Raw genomic sequence first — 15,105 nt, 5'->3', positions numbered from 1 at the left:
TAAGGATTCCACAGAGAGAAGCACTGATGGTATGCAGCAGGGGACAGAGACAAAGGAAAGCAGGAAGAGCATTTGGGGTGAATGCCAGGTATCTGCTATCTCTACCTAAGTTTAATTACATGATTAACATGGAATACAAGTTAGTTTCTCAGTAGGAAATTTTAGGGGGAAAATGATGCCATTTTTGAAGATTTTAACTTACTTCTTCCCAATCTTATGTGCTAAATCCACAGTAGGTTTTACAACTATTTCAAAAAGAGATGGGATTTTCTTGAAATCATCAGAGAGATCTGTCTGAAAATCATCTTCAGGATCAGAAAAGGGAAAATGTTCTGGTGGAGTTGGGAGAAGCCCAACTCCTGGAGGTGGTTTGGGAAGAGGAGTTATGCCCCGTTTTCTAAGTTCTTCTAATTCTCGTTCATCTTCATTTGTGGCTTCTTCTTCAGTGTTCAACACCTAAAAATGATTGGCAAAGATTACTATTCCAAAACAAGCTTTCTTCCTTACATTTAAAAACTGTGAAGACTTCAATAAACCAGTTTTGTTATTAGAAAAATATCATTCTGAAGTCAAAATGGGTCAGAGAGAGCTAACTCATTTTTTATAATAAGGTTCAAAGTGGTAAAAGATATTTCTCAAAGTACATTAGCTTTTTTTTTTTAAGATTTTATTTATTTATTTGACAGAGAGAAATCACAAGTAGGCAGAGAGGCAGGCAGAGAGAGAGGAGGAAGCAGGCTCCCTGCTGAGCAGAAAGCCCGATGTGGGGCCTGAACCCAGGACCTGGGATCATGACCTGAGCCGAAGGCAGCGGCTTAACCCACTGAGCCACCCAGGTGCCCCAGTATATTAGCTTTTTAATGGCAGAACAAGGGTAAGAATGAAAGATTTTAATTCCTAATACTTCTGCTTTTCTAACATACTACGCTTATAGATTAAAACATAAAATAACAAATCCTTGATTTCTCAGGCGACTTTTCTGAAATATGATTTATAAAATATGATTCAAGACAAATGACTCTGTGACGAGACCTAAGAAATAACTGAAGTGCAAACATATTACTTACTTTGTCCAAAAGTTTCTTTGTTTCTTTAGTCAGATCATCATGTGAAAATTTACAGTTGTCTCCTTGGTAACATTTTGCTCCACTATGGTAGAACTTACACGGAAATTCATGTAAATAAAAATATTAAGGAACAGACCAAGTGACATCAAACTCTAATACTTTGAAATCCAAAACATATCAGTGCTGAGTCAATATAACTGTATTACTATATATTGTACTGAATTTTTTATACATGTCATATTAGATAATTTTTAAGATGAAATATTTCAATTATGCAGCAAAACATTCAAAGATTTTAATCTTCCTTACTATGTTAAGCTAGAAAATATTTTAAAGAAAAAATAATTGTTATAGCAAATACAATAGTATTTCAATAATGTAAGTTCTGTTACTTCCCACAATAAAAATTGTAGACAGAGCAAATAAATTTTGTAGCAAGAGCTTATATCTATAAAGGAAATAAAGGGGCTCGATATGTCACATTAAAGTCAAATATCCCAACATGAAAACTATAAGCTAAGCTACCTCATGATTTTGGAAACAAATTTTAAACTTCTAAAGAAAATATTAAATCCAGAAGTTTATTGAAAAATATGCCATTTTCAGGTGGCTTACATTCAGGGAATTCCTGAGGGGTTTTAGGAAATTTATTATTGTAATCAACACTTTGACAAGATCAAGAGGAAAAAGTCCTATGACCATAGCAGATGCTATTTTAAATTTAAAACCAAAGTAGGTTTTCTAGGGATTTTGAAAAACCTCAGTAATGTTTTATAACCTCAATATTTTGGTTAACATCTTTTTAATAAAGGATATTATGCATATAAATGCAGTTCTCTCCTTTGGTACAATATCCTTGTAAATAAAACTTGCAGATCTCCTTTCTCTTCTCCAACTCTGCATCATGATCAAATTTACACTGATCTCCCTGTCACAAAAGAGAAAAAAAGAAACAATTGAATTTTCTCTATGGTGTTTCATGGTGGAACTATGGCCATATCTTCAGTGTTTTTATAATGATCTAATAATAATTCAAACAATCTCTTGGAAGTCTTGCCCAAGTCAGTGGGTGTGGCTATGCACAGAGGCAGAGGCAGCACCGAGAGCATGGCCTCAGAGCCTACTGCCCGGGTTCCACCAGCACTCACCATTTCTAGCTGAGCCACTAGGGACACTTATTTAACCTCTTGGTTTGGCCATGTTTAAAATGGGGCTATTAAGAGTACCTAACTCATAGGGTTGCTGCAAAGATTAAAACATTTAATATTAATAATCCACTTTAAACAGTACTTGCCACACAGTCAGCATTTTGTGTTTGTTAAATAAAATCTGGGTTCAACAAATTGTATTACTGTCCCAGAACAGAATTAAGTACACTCTGATGTACAGTATTTCCACAGACACACTTTGAAGATACACTTTGAAGAACCAGCTTTATAATTACAAGTGTATGAGAAATGAAAAAAAAAAAAAAAAAAAACCCACAACCACCCCCTAAAAAGACTTTACATTTTAAAGATTATTGTGGAAGTTAAAATTCTTTATGATATCTCCCCAAATTTACCTTAATACATCTTCCTTCCAGAAAGTATTTACAGATTTGTTTTCCTTTGTGTTCCACTGTGTGCTGATTAATGAATTCCTGAGTCATAACCTTCCATTTTTTCCCTGGTTTACTATACTGTAAGAAAGAAAAATTCATTTGAATACAACATGTAAAATATTAAATACGTACTAAAATGGACAGTCAAATGCATTAGGAAAGCAGTACAAATTACTATTTAAAATGGTCAAGAGTGGACATTCAGATACTATTCATTTATTTGCAGAGACAGGCTTCTAATACACTGCTCATTGCTACTAGTGGTTGCAAAGAACCTATTTCTATTTTAATGAGGAAGTACAACTACTTTTTAAAAATAAAATTATGAAAAGCCTGAAAATTAACAATAATACTTGTTGGCAAAGATGTTAAATGTGCTTTCTTGTGATTTGCTGATAGCTATGTTATAAAAGATTTGTAATACCCATACTGTTTGACAAAATTTGTACTTTTCAGGAGTATTCTGAAGGAATTATCAGGGAGGCACACATACTTTATTCACGAAAATAATTACTGCAGAATTACTTTGAATGATAAAACAAACAAACAGACAGATACCTAGAAATTACATATCCCAAATGATGAGACCAGTCAAATACATTATGATGTAGGTCAGTGATAGATTAGTATGTAATCATTACAAACCGATGAGATGGAGTGACAATTTAGGAACATAAGAAAATGTTCATGATACTTTACTAAGTGGAAAACTGATCTGAATGTTATAATAATAAAGACAAAGGATAAAAGACTCAAAGAATATATCCCCACATTTAAGAGTGTATGTCTCTAGATGGATCTCCAAAAAATCAAGAGATTTTTTGCATGTGTGGTTATTCTGTACTTCCTTTAGGAAAGAAAAAAAAAGGAGGGAGGATGTATTTCTTTAAACTTTTAAAAAATAACAAAAAGAAGTATATGGTAGAAAATCTCCCAGCCCTACTTGCTTTCCTTACTTCTCCTTAGACCCCTGTTCAACTTTTGCTGAGTACAAGAAAACTGAGTAACAAGAGTATGAGGCTTAGCCAGGCTAAGGACTTACATTCATGAGCTCTATAAAATAGCACTGTTTTTCAAACACCCGGTATGCATCATACTTTTTATATAGCAGGAGTTCACAATAACTATTTGCTCTTCTAATCTGATTTGTTTCCCTTTCCTTCAGTTTGCTAGGAGATGGAGAGCAAAACACAACCTACTGAAAATAGGAAACTGCCTCACAGCAACCACTTGAGGCAAAAGATGGCTAGACTTAAATCTGATCCTCAGTGCTCGCATTTGAAATATATGTTTTACTATAAGAATTCTGGGGAAAAAGTACAAAAATACCAAGAACACAGATAATCCTATAGGTTTTTAAAAAATATGTCTAAGTATACCCAAATTGCCTCAGGAAAAACACAATAAAATTGTTTATGCTATTCTCTGATCAGATCATTTAAAATGTCTTAAATTTATGTAAATTTGGCTCACAAACATTTTCTATTTCCAGGCTCATTTAGAGCAAGTAGATATAAGAAAATAGGAAGTCCAGGAGAATGCATTATACAAAATCAACAGGCCAACTAGAAGAATATAACTGAAATTAAAAAATAAAATATTAGGTAATCACCAAAAAAATCCAAAACCACCCTGAAAAATGCACCAAGTTGTACCTATATTTCATCAATAATTCATTCTATGACTTTCTAATGATGTGCCTCATTGTTTTAATAGAGGGTTATGGGTTTTTGTTTTGTTTTTTAGTTTAGTTTAGTTTAAATGAGTAGAATGTGTATCAGTATCCATAACCATGAGAAACCTAATTATAATGAAGATATTCTAAAAAATCTAAAGAAACTTTAATAATAAAATTTTAGGAGAAAATAACATGCCTAGAAGATCTGATCTTTTAAGTCTAAGCCTACAGAAGCAACGTGAATGTCCTCTACCATTAAGATATCTTGTAACAAAGGAGTTGGAAGAACCACAGAAATCATTTAGTTCATCACCCTCACTAGACAAATGTGAAAAGTGAAGATTAGAGAAATTAGTGACTTGCCAAGGGTCAAATGGTGAGTCAGCAGTCAGGGTAGATAGAACTCTTTGCACTGTATTATACTACCTATAAGAAAACACAATTCAGGGCTCCTGGATGGCTCAGTTGGTTAAATGACTGCCTTGGCTCAGATCATGATCCTGGAGTCATGGGATCAAGTCCGCATCGGGCTCCCTGCTTGGCATGGAGTCTGCTTCTCCCTCTGACCCTGCCCCTTCTCATGTTCTCTCTCTCTCTCTCTCTCTCTCATTCTCTCTCTCCCTCCTTCTCAAATAAATAAATAAAATAAAATAAATAAAAAGAAAATAAATTCAAGAAAGAGGGAGGGGAAAAAAGAGGGAGAGAAAGGAAAGACGAAGATAGGGAAAACCAAATTATCTACTTGGTTATTTCAAAATGTACTTCCTCTAGAAGATGTATTATACTGGCATAAGAAACAAGAGCACAAAAATCTTTTTGAAATATATAAGGAAGAGGGAATGAAAAGATTTGCCGGCAAAATAATATGTATTTACAGAAAATGTAACAGGTGTTATAAATACAAAAAAAAATTAAGAGGTTTTATGGCCAACAGACTAAATAAGTTCTTAAAACCTATCAAACATTTGCTTGTTCTGTGACCACCCTTGAGTTTTCAAGATAGTTCATGTGAACATGCAGGTATCTGTGAATTTATCTAGCTTTTGGAGGATCTCATACTCCCTGGAAAAGATGGAAATGGATGTATGTTGGCCACTCTAGGATGTTCACCGTACCCTGGACAGGTTTCCCCCAGACCACTCCTGAATATGAGCTACTTGCTTGGGCTCTAGCACTCTGTTTCTAGAATCATAACAAGAAATCTCTCTTGACAGCCAATAAACTGACACAGTTGATAACATTTTAATCTTTTTTTTTTAAAGATTTTATTTATTTATTTGACAGATCACAAGTAGGCAGAGAGGCAGGCAGAGAGAGGAGAAAGCAGGCTCCTCGCTGAGCAGAGAGCCCGATGCGGGGCTCGATCCCAGGACCCTGAGACCATGACCTGAGCTGAAGGCAGAGGCTTTAACCCACTGAGCCACCCAGGCACCCCGGTAACATTTTAATCTTAATGAGCTAAAGGAAAAATATTCTAAATCTAATGAGTGCAAAAGAAATAATTTCTTCTGATTTTCTATAACATGATAAAGAATTTTTTAGTTGTAATCCAAATTTGTAAACATGTTAGTACTTGACAGTCTCCTTAGGGTTAATTAAACACCATACTTTCATTTTACAGATTAAGCAAAGTGAAACTCAGAGACAGGCAGTAACTTGTTCAAAGCCACACTTTGTTAGAAGCTAATTTTTTTTCCAAACATAGTATGTACCTATTGGATATAGGAGAAAGCTTACTTTCAGACACCATTCATATTAATATGGTCTAGAGAAAGCAACACACTCTAGAGGAATGTAGGAAGATGGACAGGCAGGTTACAATTACTCAGAAATTCTAAATTTGTCTCCAAAGCTGCTATTCCATGGAACAGTGAGTGGCTCAATCAATGTTAATAGATTGGGCAGGAGTTGGGGGAAGTTCAGGGTCAAATACAATATAAAAACAATTGAGGGGCGCCTGTGTGGCTCAGTGGGTTGACCCTCTGCTTTTGGCTCAGGTCATGGTCTCAGGGTCCTGGGATCAAGCCCCGCATTGGGATCTCTGCTCGGCAGGGAGCCTGCTTCCCCCTCTCTCTGCCTGCCTCTCTTCCTACTTGTGATCTCTCTCTGTCAAATAAATAAATAAATAAAATCTTAAAAAAAATACAACAAAAACAATGGATTGAACAAAGTAAAATAGGCTTTTTTATATCTAACTTGCAAGAAGCCTTTAATACATTAATGTCAACTTAGAATCCCCAAGAGTAGACTGGCATGTGCTGGGTTTCACAAATTTATTTGGGCCTGAACTTCTTTTTTTAGGTCATACCTATTAACATCTCCTTAAATAGTATACTTAGAATACATATTAAGAAATCTCTGCTCCTTGGGGCGCGTGGGTGGTGCAGTTGTGAAGCGTCTGCGTTTGGCTCAGGTCATGATCACAGGCTCCCTGCTCGGTGGGGAGTCTGCCTCCCCCTCTCTGCCTGCCTCTCTGCCTATCTGTGATCTCTCTGTGTCAAATAAATAAATAAAATCTTAAAAAAAAAAAACTTTGTCCCTTATTTAAACCCAGACATCAGAAAATCAGGCATTTTCAAATTACAATATATTGCTATCCCTCTGTTTTCACTTAAGGTTGTAGCTTTTAATAACCTACTCTTGCTCTGCATAATTTAATCAGTCTTGCTGGAATGGTGTCAGAATACTAGATTTGGACTACTTTAATCCCAAGAGTCTGTACAACAAGGCTGAAATGTACATGTTCAGAATTCAATTCAATATATCTTTATTCAATATTTACTATACTTAAGGTACACAAGTTCATCTTTCCAACCATTTATATTGCCTTTTCTTCTCTTTCAATGTTTTCAGTTCTAGTAAGCTAATTTACCACTATAGTATCTCCCTTCTTATTAGCCATGCTTCATATTGAGCTATTAGCATTTTATTGCCCTTTGCATCTGGGATGACTCCTAGCAAAGTAAAGTACAATGAAGAACTACTAGGGTCACATTTTTGCTTTCCAACATACCAGTTTTATTTGAGGTGCTTTCAAACACATTAATTTTATTTTGAGGTCACCTAAATTTGCATCTTTGACTAATTAAAACAACAATTCCTTTAATTCTTTTCTTTAGAATCTATTTATACTCATTTGATCTTAGCTGGAAATTTTTCATTTACTAGGAAAGTAGCACTAAAATCACAATGCTTTCTTTGCAGCCAAATAGGTTAAAAGATGGAATAGCTCTCCTCATTATCTATAAATTCTCAGTACCTCTTGATAGTCATCCATTCCTGAAAAAATATTAGGCCCTTTATTGGTTCTTCCCCCACGGTCTTTGCGTTTGATTTTCTTCGGCAAACCACGTCCACGACCGACATTAAAACTTTTAACCCTCTGTTCAATACCTAAAAGAGTTAAAATGTACTTCAAATATTATAGAAAAACAACATACCTGTCAATCTATTAGTTTGTAGGGAACAGCATATTTTAAATAGTCTATAATATACAGTGCATTTTTTTTTCCTCTCAAGATTCAATGAAAAAAAATTAATTAAATCTTTACATTTTACTTTCCAGGTAGTGCTTCTCATTCCTTTTTTTTTTTAAGGGATGTTAACAATAATAAGGAGGGCAAGGCACAAGAATACACATGGCTACAGAAGTCAAAGGTAGTTTTGTTCTTTCCAGTTTTCCTGAAATAAGAAATAACAAGGCTTTCTGTTTTTAAGGGAATTAAATTTTATATTCATCCTTAAGGAAGACATTGTAGGTATTAGTGGTTAATTTGACCAAATTGAGTTTCTAGTGATAATTTTGAGTAGTATTATGTATATTTCTAGGTAAAATTTATACCTTTTACTTTTTAAAAAGTTGGCTTAAATTTAAAAGTATCTGAAATTGCAAAAATTATGTGTTAGGTTATGTTACTATATAGAGTCATTTCTCATTTTACCAAATTCACATCAAACATTTTCTTACATATTAAGTGATCTTAAACCTACAAACAGCAAATAAATATATGAAAAATGTTTACTTCATTAAAAGATATCAAAGAAATTAAAAATTTTAAAATAACATACCAATTTTTACCTCAAAGAATAGTGTTGGTAGGGAGTTGAGTAATTGGCATTTTCACATACTGGTGGGGTGTTATAAATTGGCCTATCAACTTTTTGGAAATCAACTTGGTAAGTGGATCAAAAATCTTTAAATGTGTGGCTATAGTTTTTGACTCAATTCTGCATTTCAGAATTTATTCTTAAGGAAAAATATTTGTGACGATGTTCTCTGAGACATGTATAAATATACAGGGTTAATCACAGAGTTAAGAAAAAACTTGGTGCCAAAAAAAAAAATCTGGGTGCAACTTAAATATCAAGTGATTATGATCACCCAAACCTAAGAATCTGTTAGGCAAGCTATGGTATGTCTGTTTAATTGAATAAAATGTTGTTGGCATTAAAAGCTACTCATTAACATAAGAATGACTGAGATTCAATTCATAGTTAAGGGAAAAAAACAAGTTAAACAGTATGCATAGTTTTTTGTTAAAAATAATTGTCAGAAAAATTCTGGAAGAATGTACACCAAAAATATTAATAGTAATTATTTCTGAGTGTAGGGATTCAAATTATTTTTGTTTTATCTTTGATCTTGGTTAGGTTATTGTTTCCACACATAGAAAAAGTCTTCTGCATTTGACCATATATTACTTTCATAACTGAGGGGGTAAAATGAATGTCAAAAATAAAAGAATACTCAATTATTTAACAGAACAAACAGGAAAAGATGGAAGGGAAAACCCCAGGTGGGAATGGATGAGCAAAACCTCTCTATGTTCCCTTATTCCCCACGTGGAATGATTCCTGACACCACTATGTCTAGACTTCAGGAACAAACTTACTAATTACAATAGCATATGTACAGACAAATTCCTTTCCTTTTTAGGTCAGCAAAGCCTGGATTCATATTTTTCAAAGGAATTTTGCTAGGAAATCAAGAAAAAATAAAGTCATAAAAACAATCACATTTACTCATAACTGGTTCCTTTTTTCAACAATATAGAAAGTACAGTGACATTGGGTTTGGGGCTCACTCCTTCACCTCAGGCTCATCTTACTCCAGTTTTCTTGAAGCAGACATTGAATGGACAATTCAAAAGGTTGATGTGACTTTTATGTGACCCATAGTTTCTTTGGCAATTTGCCCTGGTCTCTCCAGGGATTATGTCCCTCAATATAGTGGATGAAGTGGATGAAGTGATGATCACTCCAGAAATTTCTTTAGTTTATGTTCTTATTTCCAATCTTGAAGGATATCCATAATCCTAAGTATAAGTACATTTGCACAGCAAAGATGATCATCATCTTTTCAAGTCTAATAAAAGAAAAGCTACCCAGAATTCTGTCTGTACAGGTCTAAAATATGAGGCAATGTTTAGAGTAACAGAAACAACTGAAAAATGTAAGCCATTTTTTCCAGTATACTGATATTATTATACAAGGAAAGGGGAAAAATATAATGGGAAAGTTTTTTTTTATTTTTATATACTCTAAAAATATTACCATATCTTTCTAATTCAAATATTAAGTTATCATGCAGACTGAAATATTTGTAGATGTTTGTGCTCAAAATCTATAAAATAAAGAAAAACAAATTCAGGAATCACGGGAATAAACTGATCTTGAGAAGGGACTAAGAAATTTAAGTTGTTACTCCACAGCTAACTGCTCAAAAACACTGACAATTTCACACTTACCTTGCTGAACTTTCATTCTTTGTTTTTTCCCTGGTTCTTTAGAAAATGATGATCCTAAAGCAGTAGCTGAGGTTTCTTTAGCTTGTCTGTATTGTTTCAGCTGACTGGCAAAATCTTCCTCTGTTTCCTGACTGTAGGTACCAAAGTTGTCATCGCTGTACGTACTGTACTCATCATATTCTTTACTTTTAAATTTTTTGTTATGCTGACTCCTCTTTGATGTCATGTAGCTTCCTGATAAGTGTCCATGCTAAGTGAAAATGGACAATCATTATCAGGACTTTTCAGTTAAATAAACGAATTGACAGTAACACAGGATATCTTTTTTCCCTCAGAAATTTGGAGAAAGAATGGGAAGATTGTTGTAGTTCTGAGTCTTGGTTAGTACTTGTCTATGATGGTATTTAAAATTAAGTTCAAAAAACTAACTGCTACTCTGGTATTATTAAATTTATAAAGTTCACAGATCTTGCTGGTGAGTGTGTTTTGTTCACTTTTTGTTTTCCACCCAGGTCTCGATATTTGTACACAAAAGTATACTTAAAAATCCACAGCATTATACATGAATTCCTTCTCCAAAATATTTAGTCTTTTTGAAAATATGGAAAATATAGTAAAATAGCTTGAAGTGGAAGAAAATATATATCCTCCTAATATTGTCCCAAATGACAAATTTAAACATATTATACTTAATAAACAGAAATATGTGTGGAAATTTTAGAAAGAAGAAATGTTTATATCAGAGGTCTAACAAGGACTTCCCTAAAAGTTAAAAACATCTAGTGGAAACATTGCTCGTTAGGAAATATTTATTGTAATGCACATTATTAATTTTATTAATAATTTATTTTACTAAGGCATATGAAAACTTAGAATATACTTTAGTCCTCCAATTATTTTGTAAAGTAGCATGGAACCTAATGTGGGGCTTGAACTCATAACCCTGAGATTAAGACCCAGATACTTAACCAACTGAGCAACCCAGGTACCCCTAGTCCTACAATTTATTTAATGATAGTATTCAATTCTATCTGTACTCACTAAAATATTTGTATTAGTTCAGTCATATCTTCTGTCCAATGCTTTTAAAAGGAAGAAAAAATGCACCTAATTAAAGTTTGAAGATCTAGCAAAACCCAGACCATGACTCATCTTCAGCTTAGCACATTTAAAATGTAATATAAAAATACTGTCTGCGCTGGCAGATTACCAACATGAAACTATGATTTTAATAAAATGCAGGGAAATATTAAGATCATTTCAGTAATTATAAGATAGAGAAAAAAATACTTAACTAAACATACCAAGAAAATCAATTAGCTCAACAATTTTAAATTTTAAAGATATTTTATTAGGTATCTGACTTATTTTAAGCAGTGTTTTCAAAATTTTTTTTGTTTGTTGTTTTTAAAAATCAACTGTTCTCATCCAGGACTTTCGAAATTCAGAAGGGGATTTATAATTGTAGCCAAAAGGCAGTGTTTCTGAAATTTTTAATAAAAACACTATTAAAGTAAAATAAAAATAATTCTTAGATTAAGGTAAAGATTAATTAATTAGTTGAATGGTGCCGACTTTTCTTTTTATTAAAAAATGTGATTCTATGACACAGTAGATTTAACAGATACATTCAGAACATTCCACCCTAAAACAGAATACATATTCTTTTCAAGTGCACGTGGAACACTCTTCAGAATAGATCATGTATTAAGTCACAAAACAAATATCAAAAATTCAAAAAGACAGGTTATACCATACATCTTTTCCCACCATAATGTAAACTAGAAATCTAGAAATCAATCACAAGAAAAAATCTAGAAAGAGAGCAAATAGGAAGTTAAATAACATGCTACTAAACAATGAATGGGTCAACCAAGAAATCAAAGAAGAAATCAAAAAATAAATGGAGACACTTGAACATGAAAACACAATGGTCCAAAATCTTTGGGATGCAACAAAAGCAATTTTAAGAGGGAAGTTTATAGCAATACAAGTCTAACTCAAGAAGCAAAATCAATCATGAATCAATCAATCAATCAATCAATCTCAATAACCTCATCTTATACCTAAAGGAGTTAGAAAAATAACAAAACCAAAAATCAGCAGAAGGAAAGAAATAATAAAGATTAGAGAAGAAATAAATGATATAGGGAACTAAAAATGCAACAGAACAGAACCAGGAATTGGTTCTGTGAAAAGACAACAAAACTGATTAAATCTCTAGTCAAACTCATAAAAAAAAAAAAAAACCCCACAGGACTCAAATAAACAAAATCAGAAACAAAAGAGAAGAAATAACAACCAATACCACAGAAACACAACAGACTGTAAGAGAATATTACGAAAAATACGCCAACTAACTGGACAACCTAGAAGAAATGGATAAATTCCTAGAAACACATAACCTACCAAAACTGATCAGGAAGAAATAGAAAACTTGAACAGACTGATTACCAGAAATTAAATTGATTCAGTAATCAAAAAACTCCCAGTAAACAAAAGCACAGGACCCAGATGGTTTCACAGGTGAATTCTACCAAACATTTAAAGAAGAGTTAATACCTGTTCTTCTCAAATTTTTCCAAAAAATAGAAGAGGAAGAAAAACTTCCAAATTCATTCTATGAGGCCAGCATTATCCTGATTCCAAAATCAGATAAAAATACCACCAAAAAGGTGAACTACAGGCCAATATCTCTGATGAACATTTTTGGAAAAATCCTCAACAAAATATTAGTAAACTGAATCTAACAATACATTAAAAATATCATTCATGACATTCAAGTGGATTTATTCTTGGGCTGCAAGCGTGATTCAATATTCATAAATCAATGTGATACATCATATCAATAAAAGAAAGGATAAAAGCCATATGATTATTTCAATAGAAGAAGAAAAAGCATTTAACAAAGTATAACATCCATTTCATGATTAAAATCCTCAACAAAGCAGGTTTATAAAGAACATATCTCAACATAATAAAGGCCTTATATGAAAAACCCATAGCTAACATCATACTCAATGGGGGAAAAAAAAACAGAGCTTTCCCCGTAAGGTCAGGAACAAGGATGTCGACTCTCACCTCTTTTATTCAACATAGTATCAGAAGTCCTAGACACAACAATCAGACAAGAGAAAAGAATAAAAGGCATCCAAATTGGTAAGGAAGAAGGAAAATTTTCACTATTTGCAGGTGACATAATACTATATATAGAAAACCTTAATGACTTTACCAAAAAACTACTAGAATTGATAAATGAACTCAATAAAGTCATAGAACCTACAAAATCAAAGTACAGAAATTTTTTTCATTTCTATACACTAATAATGAGGCAGTAGAAAGAGAAATTAAGAAAACAATCCTATTTAGGGTTATACCAAAAATAATAAAATACCTAGGAATAAACTTAACCATAGAGGTGAAAAACCTGTACTCTGAAAACTATAAAACACTGATGAAAGAAATTGGAAGATAAGGGGGGCCTGGGTGGCTCAGTCAGTTAAGCATCTGTCTTAGGCTCAGGTAGATCCCAGTGTACTGGGATCAAGCCCCACATTGGGCTCTCTGTTTGGCATGGAATCTGCTTCCCCTCTCCCCTGACTCATGCTTGCACTTTCTCTCTCTCTCTCTCCCCCTCTCACCCCTCTCTGAAATAAATAAATAAATAAAATCTTTAAAAAAAAAGAAATTGAAGATGACATAAACAAATGGAAGACATTCCATGCTCATGGACTGGAAGAACAAATATCTATACTACCCAAAGCAATCTATAGATTTAATGCAATCCCTATCAAAATACCAACAGCATTTTTTACAGAACTATAATAAACAATCCTAAAATTTGTATGGAACCACAAAAGACTTTGAGTAGGCCAAAATAATCTGATGTGATTCTATTAATTCTTCAATGATATATTTCAATAGTCTATGACTAAAGAGTACTCTTTAAAGAGTATGAATTTTTCTTTGCAGATTAGATGCTTGTTATGAAAACTTCTAATTCTTTTTTTTTTTAAGCACGCTCCATGCCCAGCATAGAGCCCAATGGAGGGCTTGAACTCACAACCCTGAGGATTGAGACCTGAGCTGAGATCAAGAGTTAGATGTTTAACCAACTGAGACACCCACATACCCCACAAAACTTCTTTTTTTTTAGCAGACTCCATGCCCAGTGTAGAGCCCAATGGGGGCTTAAACTCATAATCCTGAGGACTGAGACCTGAGTTCAGATCAAGAGTTGGATGTTTAACTGACTGAGCCACCCACATGCCCCCAAAACTTTTTTTTTTAAGATTTTATTTATTTATTTGAGAGAGAGCACAAATAGGTAGCAGTAGACAGAAGGAGAGGGAGAAGCAGGCTCCCAGCCAAGCAGAGAGCTGGATGCGGGGCTCGATCTCAGGACTCTGAGATCAAGACTGAGCAAGAGGCTTAACCCACTGAGCCACCCAGGCATCCCAAAACTTTTAATTCTTAGTATTAATTTAATTCTCTGATTTTTTCACAGCTTTTACAAAAATAATCTCCACATTCTTACTTTTCAAAACAGAATTATCCTTAAATGTTCTATTAATCCCCCTAGCCAGCTTTCCCAATTGCAAATATTCCTAATAGCCCTCTAATGGCATAAACCTCCCTACATCCCAGGGCTCCTTCTGCAGTGAGACTCTAATGTTTGGGTCTAGGCATCACCCATGCAGTGCTAGTGCGCCACGAAGCACTAAAAGGATGACATTCCAGGAGCAGCCCCAGGTCTCTAGGAGACTATCTCTTTATACTTCAAATGTTCATCATTTGGAATGAACAAAATGCATCTATCAGCAAGGATCTAGCAAGTATTTCTTAAAGTCTTCCTGAAAGAAGATAACAAAAACGAAAAAGTCTGTAACTTCTTCCAAAGGATACAGTTTCCCCAATTACTTTGCTGACTGACTATTGGGCTATACTCCTGGTTAGAATGTCTGCAAGGCAGACTGGCTTTCTGTAAAATGGAAACTGGTCCCATGACAA

The 15,105-nt window shown here is 33.8% G+C and overlaps 1 protein-coding gene across 1 annotated transcript in view; it reads right to left on the bottom strand.

Moving 5' to 3' along the window:
- Positions 1–15,105, bottom strand: part of ZC3H6 (zinc finger CCCH-type containing 6) — a 64,857-nt gene that overhangs the window by 13,071 nt on the left and 36,681 nt on the right. The window contains exons 4-9 of the mRNA XM_047745440.1: positions 10,096–10,345; positions 7,608–7,741; positions 2,632–2,748; positions 1,884–1,995; positions 1,068–1,177; positions 203–456 (exon numbers count right to left, since the gene is read on the bottom strand). Coding sequence (XP_047601396.1) covers positions 203–456; positions 1,068–1,177; positions 1,884–1,995; positions 2,632–2,748; positions 7,608–7,741; positions 10,096–10,345 — 977 coding nt within the window. The remainder of the gene's footprint in view (positions 1–202; positions 457–1,067; positions 1,178–1,883; positions 1,996–2,631; positions 2,749–7,607; positions 7,742–10,095; positions 10,346–15,105) is intronic.

Source organism: Lutra lutra, chromosome 9 (assembly GCF_902655055.1).
Source record: "Lutra lutra chromosome 9, mLutLut1.2, whole genome shotgun sequence".
NCBI lineage: Eukaryota > Metazoa > Chordata > Mammalia > Carnivora > Mustelidae > Lutra > Lutra lutra.
Note: the sequence above shows the minus strand (reverse complement) of the source record. Positions and strands in the feature narration are given on the sequence as shown.